This window comes from Manis pentadactyla, chromosome 2, assembly GCF_030020395.1.
Source record: "Manis pentadactyla isolate mManPen7 chromosome 2, mManPen7.hap1, whole genome shotgun sequence".
Lineage (NCBI taxonomy): Eukaryota > Metazoa > Chordata > Mammalia > Pholidota > Manidae > Manis > Manis pentadactyla.
In genome coordinates, this window is record NC_080020.1 from 108,764,956 (window position 1) to 108,789,017 (window position 24,062).

Here is a 24,062-nt window from a genome sequence, read left to right on the forward strand (position 1 = left end):
CACAATCCCTTTCCGTTTTCCTCTTAGATGATTAAGGAGCTCTCTTCCTTCAGTGTGCACACGTGATATATATGGGTATTTTTAATGTTCAATTACACATCCATTGTTTTTGCTATTCAAAGGAGCATTCTCTATTAGAGTCTTGAGAATTTCTAGCATCCATAAAATACCAGGAAAGGGAATTCAGTGAATAAAACTACTCCAACTTGCCTGGTGTAAGGCTCTTCAACAACCTGTGTACACAGCAAATCTATTTCTTTACTTTTCTTGCAGCTCATTATTTGACAGGCATGCCCACATCTTCATTCATAGCTCTGGGGGATAAATGGGACTTTGGATCCATTTGGCTTTCTGTTTCGATTCCCATTGATTATATTTACCAGTCTTATATTTGTTATAATTACATAAAAAGGTGACTTTTTATTCTTTATGGAATACTTTACCCACATATGAGTCTTTAGAACCAGCCTAAAACATAAGCACATTTTTTAAAAAGCCCCCAAGTAAGCTATTGTGCTCACTTCATTTAAAGGAAGATAAAGGAGTTCAATTATTATGAAAGTAAAATAATGTACATGCAGCATGAAGATTGATTGAGCTCCACAGGTTTTGGTAGGAAAATGAGGTCTCACCACCCATCTGGGCATTTGTGAGTCATACAGTGTTCTAGAAAATCATTCCTTTGGGATCTTAAAAGATTGATAAAATGAGCCCTGATTTTGTGTTAGCTCCATTATTTGTTACTGTAACTCTTCCATTCATCCACTGGCAAGTACATTTCTCCCACTCCAGATTTTCTCATCTGTTTCCACCAAAAGCCAATACTGGTGCTGGAAAAGCAAAAATACAGAAAGAAAACCTCTTTTCATTCTGTCTGGATTTTTCTGCTTGAGCAGAACTTAATGAGGTTTTATCAGAGTGTTGATGAGCTGCCTGACTCTTGGACACCACCTATCTTAGCACTTTAGTGCACACATTTGATGTATAATAAATAATATGATGTAAGTCCAAGTAAGCGACACCTCACGTGAGACTTCCTTCAGAATGTAATTCCAGGGAAAGCAAGCTCGAGATACCTCACACCTGCCATCCTTTAGGGAAAACAGAAGCCAACTGATTCACAGAGAGCCGCTCTACCTCCTATGGATGGGAAAGAAACTCCCCTGGCCTCTTGGGGAAGGCTTTTCTCCACTGGTCCAATGGGCAGATACACTCTGTTCTACAGTAACCCCTTGGAACTATGGGGTTTTCCAGGCTTCGCCTCTCATGCCATGAGAAATTAGCAACGATGACAACGTAGCCAAAGGGATGAGACTTACCAGACCTTCTCCTTACTATCTGCTTTTAGCTTGCTCCCATCACAGACTTGGTAAGAAACATCCCCTGTGCAGTGACAAGACGGAACAACCTCAGGAAAGCCTTTCGAGAATACGCAGCCAAGTTTGACCCTTGCCAATGCGCTCCGTGCCCTAATAATGGCCGCCCCACACTCTCGGGGACTGAATGTCTGTGCGTGTGCCAGAGCGGCACCTATGGCGAGAACTGTGAGAGACGCTCCCCAGATTATAAATCCAGTGAGTATCCATAACTTACTGTGAGGTAGGCACCTTTTCCTCTCCAAAAGGGGTTCTAGGTTGGTCAATCGAAAAAAAAAAGGCAAAACAAAACTGCTGTGAGCAGCTTCTGCTTTAGGCAAACTCAGGTGGAAAATAAGCCTGTAAAAAGCCTGTAACCTACCAGCTGCATGACCTGGGGATGTCACCTAACTTCTCTATGTTTCCATCTATTCATCCATAAAATGGGGATAATGCTAGTATGTACCTGAAGATTAAGTTGCATATATATGTACATAAAGAATACACAGCACACTGCCTGTAACATAAAATAAATAAATTTTTTAAAAACTGTAAAATGAAAGATGTGAGACAATTTTTGTAAGCCTCTTATACATTGTAATGTACAATGAGGATGGCTTTGTAATAAGGGATAAATTAAGCCATAACCAAAGTTTTCGGACAGAACTAAGTAATCTTCACAGCTACCGCTAACCCTCCTTAGTAAGGGGAAGTGCCATGGGAGTGAGAATATAGCCTGTTACCTTTAAAAAGGTGGTTTGATATATAGTCTATTCTGAAGAAGTTCATATTTATGCACATGAATGTGATATGTTGCTGATAGTTGAAAATGATTCATTAATGCTGCCATTTTATTCAGGCTGTGGGAATCAGGCACTTTGCACAGGTAATTCCTGTTAATCCCCAGAATAACCCTATGACATCACACGAAGGATCACACTCTCGTAAGTGAGGGAACCATGTTGGCCTGACCCAGAGCCCCACTGCCTCAGAGGCACTGGACGGGTGGATGCGGCTTCTGTTGCAGATGCGGTAGATGGCAACTGGGGCTGCTGGGCTTCCTGGAGCGCCTGTGACGCTACATATAGGAGATCAAGAACCCGAGACTGCAGTAACCCTGCTCCCCAACAAGGAGGGAAACCCTGCGAGGGGGAGAGGCGGCAGGAGGAGCACTGCACATTTTCAATAATGGAGAATGAGTAAGGATGGGGAAGGGGAAGGAATGGGCCATTGAAACACAGAGGTAGAGATTGACTTTCCTACTGCTAAGTAAAGAAATCATTAAAATTTTACCTATTCCAACAACGTATCTGTGAGGTAGTGGATCTGCTGCTACCCCATTCACTGTAATATTTTCCCTCTTTTTTCTATATAATATAATATAATGTTGTATTATAATACAATGCAAATACATATATGTACACATGCAAATATGTGTGTGTATACATGCATATTATATTATACGTGCATATTCATTTTTTTCCCTTTTAGTGGACAACCATGTATCAGTGATGATGAAGTAGTGAAAGAAATAGACCTTCCTGAGATAGAATCAGATTCAGGGTGTCCTCAGCCACTTCCTCCCGAAAATGGATTTATCCGGGTAAGCATCCTGATCTTCACTTTAGGTTTGGAGTTCAAAATATCAAACTTAAAAAGTATGCATGTTCTTTCATTTAGAGTTATTGCTCTCCTAGATTAATAATCTTCTGTTGACTTAAAAAGGAAGAGAAAATTTAGAAATGCCCCCCCACTATTGCATCTTTAATTCTCCAAGGATGTCTTCATACCTGGTTATTAGACTAAAGGATAGCAAATTTCTTATGTTCCTTGACATTACTCATTCATATGCTAATGGGACTTTTATGTGAGTGGAGAATGGAACTTGAACATAACGTGGGTTTGGATGACTTGTAAGAAAAAAGGTATAAAGAGAAGCAGATATGCTTATTCCAGGCTGAAGCAGTCATGTCACTGCATGTGCAAATATTTGTTCAGTGACCAAATCACATGTCCTCTCCTTATGGGCAAGTGACAGCAGCTAAGATTGGACTATTTATTTCTGAGTCTGAGCAAATGAATACTCTAAAAAAGTTATCAGAGCAACAAACCAGTCTCAGCTATAGTAATAGGAGCTGTAGAGTCTGTAATGTCTTATTAGGTGAGAAAGTTTTAGAACTCTTACGTAGTCAGTACAGTTTTAGTACCTTTTAAATGTATGTTTTCTCATTAAACCACAATATGTTTCTATGCCTAAAAGCAATGAACAGTTTTTTGTCAGCTCTATGGCTTTAGATATAAATTTTCAGGACACATAATATTTAAATTTAATCACAGAAAGCATGCTCCCTAATCAATTTTTATCTTTTCTTAAACTCAGGAAAGCCTTTAAATTAATCTTTTCCAACTATATCATATTTATGATCACTGATCAATAACCGTCAACTCACCGAGGCCAGTAAATAAATATCCACAGAGCATAATCTGGGCTTATGCATCTTCTCTGTTCATTTGTCTCCTGTCCATGTATAAGGTACAATGCCTACTATTTTGTGGGAGGAAATATTTTGGAAGGAGATAATATCAATTGGTCTTTACTCTTGAACAGAGAATCTTAAGCTCTGCAATGAACAATAAAAGTCTGTTAAAAAAAAGTTGCTGGGTCTCACTGCCAGAGTTTCTGATTCAACAGGTCATGGGCAAAGCCCAGAAACTTCCATATTTATCAAATTCCCAGGTAACTCTGATGCTGCTCATTCAAAAGTCACACTTTGGGAACAAATCCTTTAGAACAAAGGTCAGTCAACCATGGCCCACAGGCCAATCTGGCTTGCCTTCTGGTTTCCTTTTCTTTTTTTTTTTTTGATGAAGTTTTATTGGCACACAACCATACAGATTACATATTGTGTACAGTTGCTTCATGCAACAACAGAAATGGTGAGTAGTTGTGACACTGTATTGCCTGCTATTGACTCTTGAGGTCCTTTATAGAAAAAGTTTGCCAGCCCTTGCCCAGTAACATTATCCTCAAATTACATTTTGTTGCGTCCAGGTACCTAAATAATTTTTAATCTGTTAATGCCAGCTGCTTACAAAAACTGTTGAAATGATCAACATTCTAATTTTAAAAACACACAAAGGACTTAGCCAGTGATTCATTATTCTAATGACTCAATAAAATTAGATTGTATGTTTCCATTCCATAAATAAATTCATTCCTTGTTTTATTTTACTCTTTATTAAAGGCCTAATCTCTTTCTGGCAACAAGTTTTCTCAAAAAGAATACAGTTTAAATGTTTCCTTATGAGCACCTTCTGGAATTTCTAGTAGCAAAATGCCCCTTGTATAGAGTCAAACAGAGGCAGATATGCTTATCTGGGCTAGAGCAATCATGTCATTGAAAATATTTGTTCAATGACCAAGATAAAAGTCCTACCTTTTTAGGCAAACAACTGTGACCTTTGGTAAGGTTTCCTTGTTTCAGTTTAGAAGATGTGTTGGTCGAAGCTTGGGTGCAACGTGTACTTACAGGTTCTAGCTTCATAAGAGAAATGAAAGAGGAAGCTCAAGACAGTAATTTATTTTTAGGAGGAATGCAAGGAAAAATGGGCAGCCTTTGAATAAAACACCCAAATCACTAATACTGCTCATAGCTAGATTTATTTCCCTTGGAAACAAAGCCACACCCCTGACAGCCAATAGTTGAACAGTTTTTGTATTCAGGAAATTAATCATCTTCTAGGAGACAAGTTGAATCACATGGCCAAGTATTAGCAAAAGAAGACCACTGAGCTTTTACCTCCCTCAAAATTCCCAACTTCAATTCCCAGAGAGTAACTTCCTAGTCAATTCTTGATGCTTTTCTCCTGCTCCTAAGGAGTGTTACATTACTGTCTCCCTCAGTAGGGTAGTGTTTTGTATTCTTTCAGCAAACAATTATTAAGATTTGTGAGGCTGAGATCTGGTAGTGCTGGTGCCACTCAGGTGTCAGGGAGTGGGGCATGAGAAATGTAATAAGAAATGTAATGTAATGTAATGTAAAGGAAATAGAGTTTTGCACAGTTTTCTTCCAGGACTAAAAGGGCAGTGTACCTCATGACACTGGTGAAGTGAAGGAGGCTTTCAGGGAGGAAGTTTTAGTTGAGTTGGGTCTTGAGAGAAGTGAGAAGTGAAGAGAGAAGATGCTGAGAACAGAGGGAACAGCCAGGTAAAGACACAGTGGTGTGAAAGAGGATATGTTCAGAGAATGTCAGGTGGTTCTTTTTCATTAGAGCTAGGTGTCACGGGAGGTAATGGTAAGAGACGAGGATAGTAAAGGGGGTGAAAGCTAATATTCCAAGCTAAATAGTATAACACCTCTTTTATCTTGAAAATTTTGGTAAGCCACCATACAATAGTAGTTGTACTTTAATTACTCATAATTGGGAAATAGGTAATGGTTAATGGGTTACTAGGAATTGGGTAACATATTTAAAAGATTTGTAGTCATTTAGCCACCATAGCAGCAGCATATGTTTGCTGCATCTGTTGGATATATTATTTCTTTGGTTTATAGCCACTGTAGGATAAGTATATAGTTTTTTTATTCTTGCAAGAGCAGGCCATCCCATATTTGGTCAGGAGTTAGCTTTTAAGCAAAAAAAAAAAAAGCCTTCTTCAGTTTACATCAGCAATATGAAAGATGGATTAGAAGAGGTATCAGTTAAAAAGTTTTCATGCTGAGAGATAATAAATGCCATAAACAAAGACAGTGATAATGCCAAAAAAAAAAAAGGAAAGAACCTTGAGAGATATTTAGGAGTAGAACTATCCTACTTTGAGAGGCTTCTGTGACTGAGTTGATACAGGAGTGAAGGAATAGAAAGAGTCATAGCATAAATAATTCATTGGTTTCTATTTTAATTCTAGAATGAAAAGAAGCTCTACTCAGTTGGGGAAGAAGTTGAAATTTCGTGCCTTACTGGATTCAAAACTGTTGGATACCAGTACTTCAGATGCTTACCAGACAGGACCTGGAGGCGAGGAGACGTGGAATGCCAACGTGAGAACTGGGCCAGCGTTTCACATGACTACTCTGAAGACTGAATGTGCTCAGCATAAATAGAACAAAATCATATCCTCCAATCAGTACATTTTGCTATTTTTTTAGTAACTGGTGAAAAATTTTAGTGAAGCAGAAAATAGGATTCATCTGCTGAAACTAGATTTCAAAGTATCTTCATATTTTGGTTCTCTTGCCCCTATGTATTAGCCACATACACACAGGACTGGGAAGCATGCACTTAAAAAGAATCCCAGGGGGTCTGCTAACTGTACCTAAACACAGACATCTGCCTTGCCTGATGTACAAATTGATGCAAACCGATGAGTCTCAGAAAGATGATACATTCTTTATATACCACAAACGGGATCTTACGAGAAATGCAGATTTCTTCCTGGAGCACATTCACATCCTTTGTTGAGGAAGACAGGATGAATTTGTAAGCTCCAATTATTCCCATGCTACAATAAAGTCAAAATGAGATTCAAATAAGGCTCAAATAGGGACCCCAACAGTTTTTGGGTTCCCCCTGAAGTGGAGTTGAGACCAGTGTCAGTTAGAATGTCCTGCCTGTATGTCATTTACAATGTGGTTGTTTGCTCTTGGGAAAAACCAACCAGGAGAAGAGGGAGGATTATTTCTTGAAAGGGAGAGGTCCTAATAATGTAATGAAAGTTGGAAGTGTCTGGACCCAGTTCCCTAACGAGGGAACTTCACATAATGGAACTACAGGGAGTTTCTCAGTGGAAGAATCTCTCAGGGGAAGTCTGGGATTCTCAACCTCCAGGTTTTCTGATCAAAAGGTGGTGTTAAAGCTGAACCAATGCTATAAATCACATTAAAACTGCCTTGTGGGTTATATAACATCTCTCTGCATTCATTAAGTATTCTGCTCCAGTAGTATATCTGAAATATTTCTATGCCTGCAGGAACACAGTGCCTCAAGCCAGTTGTGCAGGAAGTCCTGACCATCTCACCATTCCAGAGATTGTATAGAATTGGAGACTCCATTGAGCTAACCTGCCCCAAGGGCTTTGCTGTTGCTGGGCCATCGAGGTACACATGCAAGGGGGATTCCTGGACACCACCCATTTCAAACTCACTTACCTGTGAAAAAGGTGAGTACAGCTCAAGATTCTGGAGTCTGCTTAGGTGATGCCCACCAAGACTGGTAATACAGTATCTACAGTAGTACTATTTTTGCATGTGTTTTGGGAGGAGAAAGCAGAAGATTCTACTGACAGGCTGGGTTATATTTCAACCTGTGTCGATGATGAGGTAAGGCAGCAAATAAGAAGTTATTGGTCAAGTGGATATCTTCAAATTTTAAAGAGGGAAGTCAATTTTTTTTCCAATATAATACGTCAGTATGTTGAAGGAGTACAAAATCTCTCATTTAACAGAATCTGAACTGATGCTGAACTGAAAATTTGGTTGAAGTGGAGAGCCATAAAAAACTAGTGTACACTACTTTTAATTAAGCATTTTATTTTAACATAAAACATAGGAATACACAATTATTTACCAGTTTTACAATGTAGGACCAAGCCCTTATTTCCTAAAAGGAATCCTGATTTGAGTTCCAAGACTTCTTCCTCAAATAAAACAAATGCATAACTCATTGTCTATGTTATCCCGTATCAATTTCTGTCAAACAATTTTTTTTTTTATCTCCAGGTGGGAAACTTCTTTAAAAATCACCTCTGCTTAGGTCCCATCCCCTGATTCTGGTGTCACTGAGCCAAGAAGGGCCCAATATTTGGTGTTTGTTTAAAATGTCTCCTAGCAAGTCCAAATTTGTGCAGAACTGAGAACCATTGTTTTAAAAAAAGGTGAAAACTTTGCTTTTGGGGCAAACTGTCTAGAGAATGCTTCTTTTTCAGTATTTTTTTTTGCCTCTCTGTCTTTTACAGGACTCTCATCCACAATTAATTTAAAGCAAGATTTTTGCAAATCACTTTCCATTGTTCAAATTTTTCAACTTAATTTTTATTTAAAAACTCCCTTTTTCCTCCTTTATCAGGTGGTATAGTTAATCAGTGTGCATAATTACAATAACAATTGGCATAAATACATTTGGAAACAAACAGAACTGAATCTTGGTAAACCTATAACTTGACTGGTAGGAACAGAAGTGAGAAGCTGCAGAAGAGAGGCACCCACGTGTCAGGCAGGTTCAACATCAGACAGGCAGCTGGCACAGAGGGACCAGAGAATATCTGTTAATCAGCCTAGTCAGTTACTTGGAGGTCAGTTCAGAGAGCTTCTGCTAATTCATATCCCAAATTTCCTAACATGCTTCTAATAATGTCTCATTTTTATTCAGAGAATCCTTGAGGATGTATCTGATATCAGATAGGATTAGGCCCATTTTGGTGAGGCACAGAGAGCTTCCATTAGACCTCAGCTCAGTTTGGCTCAGATAGGAACTGTGCAACCACACAGCTGATTCTGCAGGCTCCTGGCCATCTTGCCTTCCTGGTCCTCTTCTGGCTTTTATAACATGTGAAGGAAAGGGGGAAAGTTCACCTGTTAAATTCCCTTAAAACTGTTGATAAAGTGATCTCATCAAAACCTGTAAGAACCTAAGGGTAATATTGTGGCTCAGTTTCACTTGACTCCTGATCACATATGGCAGAGGGATGGATGGCAGGCTTCAGAAAGTTAAGGTCCTCTGGTCATCTCAGGTAGCATTCCCTTCTCTATACAAATAACAGCATGTGTACACACACACACACACACACACACACACACACACACGACTCCATGTTTGGAAAAGAAATAGAAATTATAACCACAACGGAGAGATAGTGGACCCCTCTACATCTAGATAAAGGAATTAAATATCTGGTCTCATACATTTTCTTTCCAATAACATTGGCTGAAAGATCAATGTGGGGGGGTCACAGAAAGAATAAGAAAATCATCAATAAAACTGAACATTTTTTCCTCTCAACATGTAGGGAGCTATGAGATAAGAGACTTACCAGGCCTTTCTTTGGCCAGGAAAAGACTTTTCATTCTTTCAGTGGGAAAAAGGATTTTGCTAAAGAAATGAGAAGCTGCACCCTCCACAAGTTACTTTTTCCCTTCCTCTGAGAAATTAACCCCTCCAAAAGATCTGAATACTTCAAATATCTCAACGTCTCCTTGCTGTTCATGAACTGTGAGGGGCAGGTGTAGGCAACTGAGAGACAGGTCTGGCTTCACCTGACACTTAGTGAGGAGGCAAAGAATCCTTGCACATGGTCAATGACAATTTCAAACCTGTAGTGTCAGAGCAATGCTCTGTGCTGCTCTTCAGAAACGATGTATAGCTTTGGGTCCCTCCTGACCTAAGTGTGAATTTATTTACAAAGGGCAAAGAGGTATACAAAACTATGCAAGAAATCAAAGAAAAACAATACTATGTCAGTATAAATCTTAGAAACTGAGGTAGTGGCTATAGATCTCCATGTTTATAAAAGTTCTAGGCTAAATTTCACTAGGTGGAATGAGGCTCCTACCAGAGGATAACAGTAGGACATGGAAATAGCAGCAAAGAAGAAAACCCATCCATTTTTTAAATTATTTCTGCCTCTAATATAAACCCTTCCTTATCAAACCTTCTTCCCGATAAGCTAAGCGGAGAAAACATGAGCTGAGTCTCCTTTTCTACCAACTAATATGTCAGATATTTAGCTATAGCTGCCTCCTGCTCCCTTTTGACAATTGCTTACTAACAGAGGCCATTGTGCTTAGTCAGATTTTGTACAGGGAAGTTTGTTTTTCTGAAAGGCTCAGTAAGTCAACTCCAGGTCTGGCTCACCCAATCCACAGGTTGTCTGGATGGACCTTAGTGTAAGCAAAGATAACCAAGATGTCTGCTTCCATAGAGAATACCCAAGTGTTACTCCCTTTACTTTAACCCCCCTTATTCACATACATGTTATTCAATTGCTCATCTCACCTGAAGCATCATTTCTTTATGGATCAATCATTCCTTACATTTCTTACTTGGGGCCTACTATTATATGTTTTCCTGGAAACAGGGCCCCTTTCTTCAAAATACCTATCTCAACCTTCAATTATAAACCCATTACTATGATTACTTGGTTAATGTCTATTTTCCCACTATCTTTCTCATTCATGGAAAAGGGACCACTGCTGTTTTATTCTTTCTTTCTTTTTGCCTCAAATATCATGCAGAGACAAATAGCTTCATTTAGGAATTGCATTTCACCTTTGATTCTTTTATGATAATCTGACTTTAAAGCCATTACCCCAGGAAAACCACTTGCAGCATTGTCACTGACATCCATATCACTAAACGTGATGGACGTTATTTAGGTCCTTGTCTCCTCTGACCTCTTGGCAACATCAAGTAGTGCTGACCTTCTCCTGCATTCTTCCCACAGTTTCCAGTATACATCTTTTTGTTTAGCTCCTACTTCTCTGGCTATTACCTCGGTTTTGGGCAGGTGTCTGTGCTTGGATATTAAATGCTGGAGTTCCTCAAGGCTTGGGGCTGTCTCCTCACCTTATGCTATGCTTTCCTGCTGGGAAACCTCACCATACCCAAAGCTTCAGTGATACCCCATAAACTAATAAACAAGTTTAAATCTTTAGCACAGACTTTTCCACAGACTCTAGACCTGAATATGCAAATTCCTCTGTATCTATTTGTTTGGATGTCATAGACAATATACACAGAGAGGAACTCTAGAGTCATCACCCAAACTCCCCTACAACTAAGTATCTTCTCAAGTTTTCTATTTCGGTTAAAGCACCAATGTCTTTTGTCCCATGCAAACCAGAAACCTAGGAATCTCATAAGTTACCCACAATATATAATATCATCCATTTAACCTGCAAAGTATGTCACAAGTTTATCCACTTCTCTCCATTTCCACTCAACATTTTGGTCCAAATTACCATCCTCTTTCACCTGAACTGCTATAATAATCACATAGATTGTCTACCCATAGCCCTTTTGACCACAATGCCTTTCCAAACCCATTCTCCACCCAGAAGCCAGAACTAATTTATTTTTCAAAATCCCAACCTGATTTTGTCATACCACCCCTTTCTTAAAACCCATCAATGATTATATATTGCTTACAAAATAAAGACAAAGATTCTTCAAAAGTCCTAAAATACCCAGTGCACCCTGTCACACACCCACCTCTCGGGCCACATCTTTTCATTCATGCTCTTGCTTTTCTGCACTTCATTCACACTGGGCTTCTTTCGGTTCCAAGAAAATCACCTGCTGCCTCTCCTTTGAGCACTTTCATGCCTGATGTTGCCTTTGCTTTGATTACTTTCCCTTTCCTCTTTCCATTTTACCACTCCTGGCCTTCCTAGCTACATCAGTATTTTTTGATGATATGCTTCCTCTTTAATAGCACTAATAACAGAAGCACTTTTGTTTATATTAGTGTGTTTGTTTGATTAATGTCTACCTGCTCTTACAAGACCATAATCTCTGTGAACATAGGATGTAGGTCAAATTTTACTCAAGCTACTCTCCACAGAACCTTAATGCAGGTACAGAGAATGTCAGATGCTCAGGAAATATTTGAAAACCAAATGAACAAAAATTTCACCAATTCCATTTTCTTTAGTTGTCTGAACTTAATAGCAATTTTAGGTTTCAAAATGACAGCTCAAGGGAGCTAGGCCAAGGGCCTTTCGGATAGAATATCTCATGACAACACATTTGGAAAAGCCAGAATGAAGCTCTAACTGCAGGAGATAACCGAGAACCTTTCTCCACTGCCTTTTCCCCTAAATCCAAGTGTATCAGTTGGAATCCATGCTGTGTGTTGTTCTTTACTCCCTTTTCTTTTGTTTCAGATATTCTGACAAAATTGAAGGGCCATTGTCAACCAGGACAAAAACAGTTAGGATCTGAATGCATTTGCATGTCTCCAGAAGAAGACTGTAGGTAAGAAATACTAGGGGTATATTTGGAAATCAGAAAAACCAGTCTAGTGTAACTGGCTTGACAGAGGAGCTGAGCCCCTTGAAGCACAAAAACAAAACATTAATTTTTCACATAACTGATACCCACTGTGCTCTGCTAAATTCCTTCTTCCCCACTGGGTAACAAGCTTTCTTAATTATTTCTCAGCCTGTTCCCTTAAGTTTGCATGACTTTAGTTCATTAAAATAGTCTCAGTTTGATTGTACGGACTTATTCCTGTCAAGTAACTGGTTTCAGACTCTGTTATCTCAAAACCTTCCTCTTCCCCCTAAGTGTAAGGTAAGGTCGTGACTTCCAAAGCTTGGAGTAGAGAAAGTGGTTTAAGCATGTACACACATGCACACACACACCTTTGTCAATCCTTCATGCTGGGGTAAAGACTATGAAGAAGAAAAATGATATATCCCCATATGACTTCTGTGACTAGGTGGCTCTCTCCTCTTTGTTTTATAACTGCCTTTTCTTTACATGAACAAATCCAGGAGTGTTGAGGGTGCTTACTAATTTTAAGAGCTACTTTCAGCTACATTTTTCCAACATAACATTAGCTAAAAATAAAAGTTTGTTCTCTGTCTCACAAAATAAATTCAGAGGTAGGCAGTCTAGGGCTAGTATGGTGATTCTCACTGCAAATAGGATTGAGGAATCTAATCTGGTCTGCTATACTTAAAGCTATTTTATAGTCCAAGATTACACAGCTGGAGCAGAAAGGAAAGAAGACCAAAAACAGATATATTCTCTCTTTTCAAGGAGAGTTCTTGGAAAACCAATCACTTGCTTCCATCTCATTAACCTTCCTGATTCCCACGGCCACTTGTACCTGCAAGGGAGGCAATGAAATGCAGTTCTTTGGCTGAATGTACAGGCATTTTGAATAAAAATAGAGTTAAATTACTGAGGAGGAGAAATAATGAGCATTAGGGTCGGAAGCCAACAGGCTGTGCCCAGTTGTTATACTTCATTATTAACACTGGTAAGTTCTCTTTTGTTCTTCTCTGCTGCAGGTGAATGAACACTTACAGGGACATGTTTGTGTGTGTGTGTTTGTTTGCTTTGGAGAGCAGTATCGAGTTTTCTGTATAATTCCATGTATGTAATTCAGCCCAAAGATGGCTCTCTCTACCCTGCTCATGATTCACATGAGTGGTCCACCATATAGCATCTTGCTGCTGGAGTCTTCTGACCCAAAGGATGGCCTTCTGAGGAGTACTTACAACATCCACATTGCCCACTCAACTCAGAGGAAAATTCTTTCTTTTTCTTTGCAATACCAAGTCATGAGAATACAGACTATCCTCTGTAACTATCCGGATTTCAGCTCTTCCCTACCTTTCTAGCTTCTTTCCATAGTCCTTGCTATCCTTTACAGTATTGAAAGTGTTTGTTGGAGTGGCTGACCCCACAGTTTAAATTCTCTGAACTTAGAGAGTAGACTTTTCTTTTCAGTTATGCACTTTAGTTCCTGGAAATAACTTTACACATTGCTGCACTGATTGTTAGCTCTAAAATTGACATCAGAAAAGAAACTCCAATTTGGAGTAATCAAGAAGCTCTTGTCTTCTCAGCAAGAAAAGAGCTGTGACCACTGGTTACCTCTTGATAGCAGGACCATCATCTACTTGGATCAAGTATCCTAGGGAACGGTTTACAAGCTCATGCTCTTAATCACAATGCAAATACACTTGAAAATCTATTTAATGAGATAAGACTGGTGTTACAATTAATGAATATTATAGAGTTCCAAGGAGGTTCAGGCTACTATGAGCTAGTTTCATCAGGGTTAGCTCCAAAGTGTAGCCAGGCATTGAACTGGACACAGATAGGCAGAGCGGGAAAGAATGCAACATGAATTGAGCAGGCTGTGGGATGGCAGCAAAGAAAGAATAGTTTTGTCAGCTTACAATTGTCAGGCGATAAAGAGGAATTAAGGGGGACAGGGATGTAACTCTAGAAGGGAAAGTTGATAGGAGTCAAATTATAGAAGATCTTAACAAATCTTAACTTAAAAATTCAGACTTTAATTTAAAGGCAATTGGGTAATACCAAAATTAAGATGGGATTTTAGGAAGATGAATTCCAGATCATGCAGGAAGAATGAGGGACTGAAAGAAGAGAAGTTTGGGGCAGGGAGAAAAGCAGAGGGAAGAAAACTAGGTGCAAAGTTTACAAATTAAGTTGGTTACATGCCATTTCTATTTTTCTAGTCTTCATATGTGAATGCTTGTTTTCCTCTCTTGGGCAGCCATTATTCAGAAGACCTCTGTGTGTTTGATACAGACTCCAGCCATTACTTTACTTCAATGGCTTGTAAATTTTTGGCTGAGAAATGTTTAAATAATGAGCAACTCCATTTTCTGCATATTGGTTCCTGTCAAGATGGTCCACAGTTAGAATGGGGTCTTGAGAGGATGAGACTTTCATCCAACAGCACAAAGAAAGAATCCTGCGGCTATGACACCTGCTATGACTGGGAAAAATGTTCAGGTAAGTTCCAGAGATGATCACATACTAGAAACGCTCTCACTTCCCCTTCATCTCAGCTAGTATGTCTTACTTGCATTTATACAATCTTTCTTAAAAATAACTTTTCTTTAATAAAACATAAATATTCATTGTAAAAAATTTTATAAAAATGATTTAAACAGAAAGGAGAAATCTAATGCATGAAAAATTAGAAATAACTAACAAATTTGGTATAAATTTCCCTTATCTTATTTCTATGCATATATGATCAGTAATGCCCTTAGGCCCCAGGAGGAAGAGCATCTGCCCCTATCTCCTGCTTCAGGCACCTTTTCTCACGTCAGCTCTGGAAGGCCCTCATCAAAACTGTCTGTTTTCCTCTGGTATGTGGGCCCGGCTGGGGCCAGCATAAGTGGAGTGCCCTGAGACTGGACTGGGTTCCTCATGGATACCAACTTCTGGAAGCATCTTCCTCAAAATTTCTTAAGTCCTCTTGCAGCTTCTGGGACCAGCCAAGGCTGGCAGGATGTCCTGGGTCCAGATAGGGTCTCTCATGAGCTCAAGTACTGTTTTTCCCTTGTGAAACATTCTCCAAGCTCTACTGCTACTCTCCCCAGCCATGTATGGGGTCAACTAGATGATACTCCAAGAGCTGTGAGAGTGGTACCTACAGACTCATCCATGGCTCAGAGTTAGATCCTCATTCCCAGAGAGCTGCCTAGTAAGCCACCAGCCTGCCAGGTATTCCTTCTCAAGATTGCGTGAGATTGGATTGCTTGTATGGTGCTGACACTCTAATTGAGAGTGACTTTAATTGTTTATATAGAGAAACATCCATAAAAATATTTTCTTCAGCCCTCACATACCTCAGAGGTGGCCCTGAATATATTATAAATTTTTTAAAAAGAAAGGATCACACTCTATATCTTCTTTCAAAAATTGCTGTTTTTCACTTAATATATCATATTAATATATCAAACTGCTTCCATGTCATCATATACATGATTTTCAATGTCTACAAAAGCCAATATGGACATTCTATGATTATTCTGTTAGGCATTTAGATTTTGCTCTGTATTTTGCCATTATACACAGTACTGTAATCAACAAATCCATTATAGTTTATCTATCATCTAAGATTATTTCCATAGGATATATTTTAGAAAATGAAATTTCTAGGTAAATATCATTTTAAAACATAAAGTCTTTGTTGGTACAGTGTGTCAACTTGCTCTCCAGAACTGTTTTTACCATATTATATTCCTATGTACAAGATATGGTAAAGACTGCCTCCCACAGCCTCACCAAGACTTGGAATTATCAGTCCTTTGTATCTCTATCAATTTGATACTTAAGAAGTGGCCTTACATTTCCACTTTCTGTAAGCGCATTGGCTATTAGCACTTTATTTGTGAATTGCTTGAAAACTGAAACTTTACAGCAATACATTTACTCTAAGATAAACTTTGACCCTGAAAAAGTTCCACTAAACTTCATACAATACTTAAATATGGGTTGAATATGAGGGATTTAACAGAACTCATATAGGCATCTAGGTTTCCCTTGTGACACATCTTCAAAAATTATCTTAAATAGAGGCATAAAGTATGTAATGTAAACTTAATTGTTACATCTAACTTTTGCTAAAACCACCTTACTTTTGCAAAAAGACAAAAAACTTACTCTTCCCCTTGGCTCCTCTTTTTTTCCAACCCAAAGTTCCTCAACTCAGTCGTGAAAAGGGGAGAGAGACCTTACCCAAACCCAGTTCCTTTCTGATCCACTTAAAGCTGATTATCAAGTGGAACTCCTTTGACAGGAGGGAGGACTGAACTCATGACAGAGAGAAGACACAGGTGGCATTGTCAGCAAGCCACCTTATGGTGGTCAATGTCTGCGGCTTCCAACCTTTGTGCCATATTTGAACAAGGCAGTCCCACATGAAGGACCTGATATGTACATTGCCCAATTCTAATGAGTATAAAATTGTCTTGTAGACATAAACACTGCTATTCACTTTTTCACTGCCTGACCAACGCTATTACCCAATCAACATCTCTCTTAGAAACAATGATGTGTAGTAGAAAAGAACTGAAAGTATTATACAGCATAATTTTGTATTTAAAGTATAAACTTTTTATCTGAAAATTATAAAGTAAGAACATTATTGTCAAAAATAAAAGGAATTTGGACAGCAGGGAGGACAAAAAAGGTCCCTGTCTAGACTACAATAGGTAAGTCAGGCATTTGAGGATATGTTGAATGTTAGCTTCCATTCTTTCTTATGTATCATGGAGAAATGGTCTTCATGGAACTCTTCTGTTTTAAAACTCTTCTTTTCTTGCTGTTTTCCCATGAATTACTCTCTTTAAATCTGAGTAACAAATAATCCATAGTTTAACAATTTCATCAAAGTCTGTCTTGGCTATTAGCCCTTCTCTGTACAGATATCTAAATCCCACAGTTTCCAGGAGTCCATTTGTCTATGAAAAAGGAGCACAAGAGGTTTGAATACTTAACCAATATTGTCCAAGTTAGCAGAATGTCTTGTGGCAGGCCAACTAAAACATGAACATTTCTTCATAAAATATTTAAGTCATTTAAAATATTCTTTGGTCCTGGACACAATTGGAAAACCAAAAACATTTTTCCCCCTAAAAATATGGTCCGCCTGTGCCAGCTTTCTTTAACTAATGAGTAAAAGTCAATGTCACAGAGCATTCTGTTCAGGCAGCACTACAGAACAGAATCACTGTGCAAACCACAGCATTTGTGAAGAAAGAGAAAATGAAAAATATGTTTTATGCCCAACCCACTCATAGCAAGTTGGGATGTAATTAAATCTGAGTTGAATTGAATGTCACCTTGATTAAACTGTGTTCTTGATTACATTGTGTGCTTTGCTGCTCTTTTCCTTCTCTGTCTAAAATGAAATAATAGTTTAAAATGGAACTACAAAATAACATGAAGTTCACTTCTCCAAAGTTTGAACACAAATGGCTTCCCAGGGAGCCTGTTTTTATGGATAGTAAATGTTTTGCCTAAATTTCAAAAATATCCACCACCAACCAACAAAAAGGGAAAATTAATTCAGCAAATATCCATTTAATATCCAATATGTGGAAGTCATTGTCCAAGGCATGGTGAGGGATCTGAAGATAAAGGAAGTTTGTGCCCCAAAATATTTATGTTAATTAGAGGAGTAACTTTTTGCAATAGCTGTGTGAATAATTTTAATGCAAGCAGTATGTGATATGAGCTGGCCTGGAAGGGTTTCAGAGGAATGGAAGCGTGAGAACTGAGTGTTGGAAGATGACTTAGTGCAGGTGGTGGGAAGGGTCTTTTGGTGCTGGTAGTCTGAAAATAACCTGTTAAGAGCATTTAAGCCATACTTACACTAAAAGAGTGGTAACAGTGGCCTTTCCATAAGGCTTTGGAACTGACATCCTCTCCAGGGGTAGAACAATCTCCTGTCCTTCACCAAACCCTCTCATTTCCAATAGGCAAGAATTTCCACAACTAGAAGTTTCTCCAGCTGGTTGATAGCAGACATAGAAGGGAAATGTAAGCTTTTTCATGAAGCTTTCCTACCAAGCACAGGAAGCCTATCTGCTTATGAGTATCACCCCACTTCTTTTCCCTGTTTCCTCCCATTAGTTGAGACACATGGGAATGAACTGTTATCTCCCTAAAAGAAGCACCTCCTTAATGAGATCATTGTTGATTCCCCAACTGGCTCAGATATTTGGCAACATGAATTATTCCAGATACATCAAATCCATTTCTTTTTGAATACTCATGCCTGCCCCCCAAATTCAGAATTGAAATCAAATGATGAAGCAGAATTAACTGAACACCTTGTCAAGAGTTGAGTGGGCTTACAGATGGATGAGCCACAGTTACTGCTCTCAAGCAAAGCACTTAGAACTGTCTTGGGAGAAAGACGTATGAAAAGTTAACAATAAAGTATAATGTCAGACATAGTACTGACAAATTTACATCACTAGAGTTTAGTTAAAGAAAAAGATCAGTGTGGAGGTAAGTGGCTGTGTAATGTTGCATGGAGGAGGAGAGACTTGTAGAAAACAGATGTGGGGAAAAGCAGAAAAGAGCACATCAGTCCGGCAAAAGAAGGGGATAGAATGGGCAAAAGGGCAAAAACTGGAACACATTTGGGTCTTATTTGGGAAACACGGGAGGTGTTACTCTACGTGGAATGGAGAAAGCAGAAAAGATGATGTTGCAAAGGAGTGCTGAGGCCAACACTGTGGAGGACCTTGAACTCTTATCAAAACATGCATGCATATCAACAAGCCTGTATCCCTTTACTCAAAATGGATTTAATATATTAGACATTGGTAACTTTGCTCCTAAATGGTCATTTAAAACTACCGTGAACCCAAGATTGATATGAATTATGAAGTGATTGGGTGGTTTTGAAAGCAGACCTCCTGAAAGAACCATCCAATTTAACTGCTTACTCAAAATACAGATTCCCAGGCATGACCCAGGAATATTCTAGAAAGAAATCAACAAAAGTGATACAGAGTTATGTTAAAGAGTTCAGGCCTGTGAATCATTTGTGATTTAAGGCCTGTCTCTTTCACTTACTAATTGTGAGACCCTGGACAGATCACTGAACCCCTCTGAGCTCAGTTTCCTTATCTGTAGAATTCACATGATAACAGATAGTTTATATGTTTGTGTGAGAATTAAATGAAATAAAGCATGTAAAGTGTTTGGCATATTGTGTGGTTTCATAGTACATGTTCAATGAATGATAACTATTAAAATTCTTAGGTGGAAAGGTGAGACTGCCGACATCATAAAAATGGACTGACAGGATGTAGTGAGTGATCGAATGTGGACAGTGAGTGAGGAGGTGTAAGAGCTCAGCTCCTGAGTCTTACTGGCTTACTAGTGCATTCTGGTCTCTTACATCTAGATCATTCCATCTAACTGGTTGGGTGTTTAGTATCATTGCCTTTGTTCCAGCTTTCTTACTCATTGACACCAAAGTGCTTGCCATTCTAGGGACAAGTTAAGTTAAATCAAACCCCGAAATACTGTGGTGAGTTACACTGTCTCTCTCTCATTGCAGCCTCCACTTCCAAATGTGCCTGCCTGTTGCCTCCCCAGTGTTTCAAGGGTGGAAACCAACTCTACTGCGTCAGAATGGGATCATCCATGAGTGAGAAAACAGTGAACATCTGTGAAGTAGGAGCTGTGAGATGTGCCAACAGGAAAGTGGAAATACTGTATTCTGGGAGGTGTTTGGCCTAATCCAATTACTGATAAACAGATTTACTGTCCAAAAATAATCCCTACAAAAGAGCATTCTTGTACAAACAGCAGACTTACATGTCCCCCCATTGCTGACATAAATTCTTTTATGCTGGTTTCATGTCATTATTCTCCCTGCCTCTCCTGTCCTAGACTCTCCTATCCAGTTCCAGCCCATGATGCTCTGCAGCATACTCCTAGGTAATCACTTCCACATCAATCTAATAAATTCTTCCGTTCACATTACACTAAAATGATGGTACTGTGATGGAGAACTTTGTGAAGCTTGTGGTGTTAAGTGTCTCACAAGTAGAAATAAGAACAAAAACCATAATTTTCTTCAGTGAATCAATAAATACAGAAATCTACAACTTGTAAAGCCCAGTATTAAAGCCCAATCTTCATTCATTCATTCATTCAACAAATAAGTATGAATGTCTACATTCAATGTGCTAAGTACTGTCCAAGGTACTAGGGAATTGGCAGTGAATAAAACACAAAAGCCTTTGGGATGCTCACGTTCATGGGAGGAAGACATACAAAATATAAAATAAGCATGTAAAATATATAGGGTGTTCAATGGTGATAATTGTTATGGAGAAAATAATGCAGGGAAAGGTGAGTCCACCCTTAAGCCTCATCTTCTGCTAGGGAATAATCTATAGCAATAAGCATCACAGTAAGGATGATGAGTCAAGTGAAAAGTGCCTTGTTTAAAGTAGTTAATAAGATTCGGAGTCCCATTCTCTTACGAAAAGAGAGTCTCATTGCCTCAGCTAATAAACATCACACAGCTTTTAAGTTGAAGCCAGTGATGGATGGAAAATCATCAGAAAATTTTGAATAATTAATTTTTAAATAATAGAAAAAGAATAATTTTTAAAGTAATTCAGCTGACGGAAGTTGCCCGAACCATTGTCATAGTGAGATGGGAGCGCTGTGGAGTGACTGGTAAAGAGGCGAGAGAAGCCCTGTCTCCGCCTGAGCCCCAGAGACCAGGAGGGCGGAGACGTCGGTGATCCATGGGGCTCCGCGGGGCGAGCACTGAGAGGGGGAGGGCAGGCATCCTGTGTCTCGGACATGAACCTGTGGAAAGCACCAAAAGGAGACATGGCGGCCTCTCTCGTAGGAAGTTTTGGGGAACCGAGTGGGCAGGAGTAAAGCAAAACACCACCCCAAGGAAACACAGGACCACCAATAACATAGAACCAGATTTAGTAAGAACAGGTCCAGAGGTGTCACCCTATCACGACTGTGATGTCAAGCAACACCTGCCATCTCTCCTAGTCCCCTTCCCCGCTTCTAACTCCAGAGAACCAGACCCAGCAGACGGAGGGGCTGGAGGCGTCCTAGAAGGAGACATGCATCTCCCCGTCACTTCTATGAGGGGCTGGAAATACTCAAGAGCAGCCCTTGTCCCTTCCCTACCCCAAGTCCTCTGGCCACAGGTCTGGCTGTCCCTGGAGGCAGGGAAACAGATGAGATATAAATTGGATAAAAGATTAGAGACTTTAACTTTCAAAAACAGATCTGTTCCAGACAATTTGAGGGAAGAGAAAGAAAGGAACTTGGCAGAACACAGAGAAGGCTAGCAGCATTAGTTTTCTAGGGCTGCCATAACAAATCACCACAAACTGGGTGGCTCAAAACAACAGAGAGATATCGTCCAACGGTTCTGGAGGCTAGAAATCTGAAATCAGTGTTCCTTCTGAAACCTGTAAGAGAGAATTATTCCTTGCATCTTCTAACTGTTGGTGTTTGCCAGGAATCCATGGCATCGCTGGCTTGTAAGTGCATCACTCCAGTCTCGGTCTCTGTCATCACAGGGCCGTCTCATGGTCTTCCTTCTGAGCATGTCAGTCTGCCCAGATGTGCACTGCCTTATGAGGACAGCAGCTATGTTGAATTAGGTCTACTTCAATGACCTCATCTGAATTGGATTACATCTGCAAAGACCCTATTTCTAAAGAAGGTCACATTCACAACTAGCAGAGGTTTGGGTTTCAATGTATCCTTTTTTTTTGTACATAGAATTCAACCCATAGCACTGTGATTAGAAAAAACGTTCTGTTTTTACCCCATAATATAATTAAAAGTTTATATCAGCTGTTATATTCATATTTTTTAAAATCAGTCTTGCTTACTTTAGAGTATTTTATTATTTACTTGCAGCAATCTTCCCTTTTAATGGTGATTAGTTGGTCTTTTTACCACTCTAGTTACCTTTGTTTCAAAGGAATTTTTTGAGTGCACTAAAGTTTGCATAGGCAATTTGCATACCATTTACCAGTTGAATTTTTCACATCTGGTATTAATATTAATATAGCAATTGAGTACAGTGACTGTTAAGAGCTAGAGATAAAATTGTCACCATGAAGCAGAAAGCAAAACTGAAACATTAAATACCTGGAATTTGGACCTAGAATCTCCAAAGCTGTCCTAGAAGATTAAATAAATTCTAGATCAAAGGTGGAAACTTCACCCTCTTAGGCTATCAGAGGAGAGTACTAAGCATTCATGATTAGTAATCGGAAACCACTTCTGGTTCTTTATTTAATATGGATTTTAACTATTGTTGATTCTGCAAGATCTTGACAAAATAAATGAGACCCCAGTTTAAAGAACTTTATAGAGAGACATGCTATTTATTTCAGGCATCCTGCATCCTGGGAACAGAGTTCTAAGACTATGATGTTAAAACTCCATCCTCAGGGGAGATGACATTTAATCTTAACTAAAGTTGTCCTCTTTTTGGCAATCTTCTGCACAGCTCACCAGAGTTTAGAATATATTGGTTTTTTCCTCTTTGTACAAAAGTCTGTAACTCCTACAACCAACATTTTTTAGTTTTAAAGATTGAGCTCTTCATGTTCTTTCCAGAAGCTAAACCTAATCCACAACCCCTTCCTAAATTCTAATTCTGGGTAACAAGAATCTGACAGATCATGATGACTCTGGTTGGTATTGGGCACCAAAAACTCTGGGGCTGATTAACTGGGTTCTAAATGGCTGGATCTCTCTAAGGTCACCTTCTTTCTTCTGGAATACATCATGTGTGGAATCAATGAGGCATCAAGCTTCTAACCAAACAAATGGCCTGCAAAATTATAGTTGTATCCATTTCATTTTATGAGAGTGAGACAGGCCACTGCTACCCTATTTGTCTTCTTGACAAGTCCTAGCTGCCCAGCTTCAGTTCCATGTGTCAAATGTCAGTTAGTGCAGGTGTAGGTCACCAATCAAAGGACTCCAAGGTACAGATGGTGCATTGAAAGTCATGCTCACTCAAAGATTTATATAGAAAGATGTTCATCACAACATTATTTGTAATGACAAAAAATGACACAGCCTAAATGTCCAATAATTTATGGCCCCTTCATATGATGTAACACTATGAAGCCACTGACAAACAGCTTTTTAAAAGGATCTTAAAGGATATGATAAAAGTGAAAAATCAGGCTATGATATAGCTGTGTAAATTGCGTGTGTCTGTGTGTGTGTGTGTGTGTGTGTGTGAATGCCTTTAAAAATAATTATTTGGAGAAGTCTCTGGAATTTGGAGTAATTTTTATTTTTTAATTTATATTTTTCTGCATTTTCTAGGTTTTATACAATCAGCATGCATTTTCTTTTATAATTGGGCATGAAGGCCATCTAAAAATTTTCTACTTAGGTAAGAAGAACAGATAATTCTATTAATTCTGCTTGTATAGATACACTGATGGCAAGCTGGCCTTGGACTTCAAGCCAGCCTCCCTGGTCTGCACAAGCCCACATGAAGCAAGTAGTAGCTGTCAGCCAGACGTGTGAACCCCACGTGCACTCATTCATGCATTCACAAGCATTTTATGAGTAGCTGCTAAGTCACAGGACTTAGATCTATAATCATGCCAAGATTTTGGAGGTGCTTACAGTACACTGGGAAGATTTTAAAGGTATACTTAAATTAGT

At 39.1% G+C, this 24,062-nt stretch overlaps 1 protein-coding gene across 3 annotated transcripts in view; it reads left to right on the plus strand.

Annotated features, from left to right (window-relative positions):
- C6 (complement C6) overlaps window positions 1-20,232 on the plus strand; it is a 61,236-nt gene extending 41,004 nt beyond the window's left edge. For all 3 annotated transcript variants that reach the window (XM_036910878.2, XM_036910879.2, XM_036910880.2), the window contains 8 exons: window positions 1,349-1,574; window positions 2,383-2,554; window positions 2,847-2,958; window positions 6,265-6,397; window positions 7,327-7,515; window positions 12,236-12,326; window positions 14,608-14,849; window positions 19,930-20,232. In XM_036910878.2, the coding sequence (XP_036766773.2) occupies window positions 1,349-1,574; window positions 2,383-2,554; window positions 2,847-2,958; window positions 6,265-6,397; window positions 7,327-7,515; window positions 12,236-12,326; window positions 14,608-14,849; window positions 19,930-20,111 (1,347 nt within the window). In that variant the 3' untranslated portion in view covers window positions 20,112-20,232. The remainder of the gene's footprint in view (window positions 1-1,348; window positions 1,575-2,382; window positions 2,555-2,846; window positions 2,959-6,264; window positions 6,398-7,326; window positions 7,516-12,235; window positions 12,327-14,607; window positions 14,850-19,929) is intronic.
- Window positions 20,233-24,062: the final 3,830 nt, after the last annotated feature.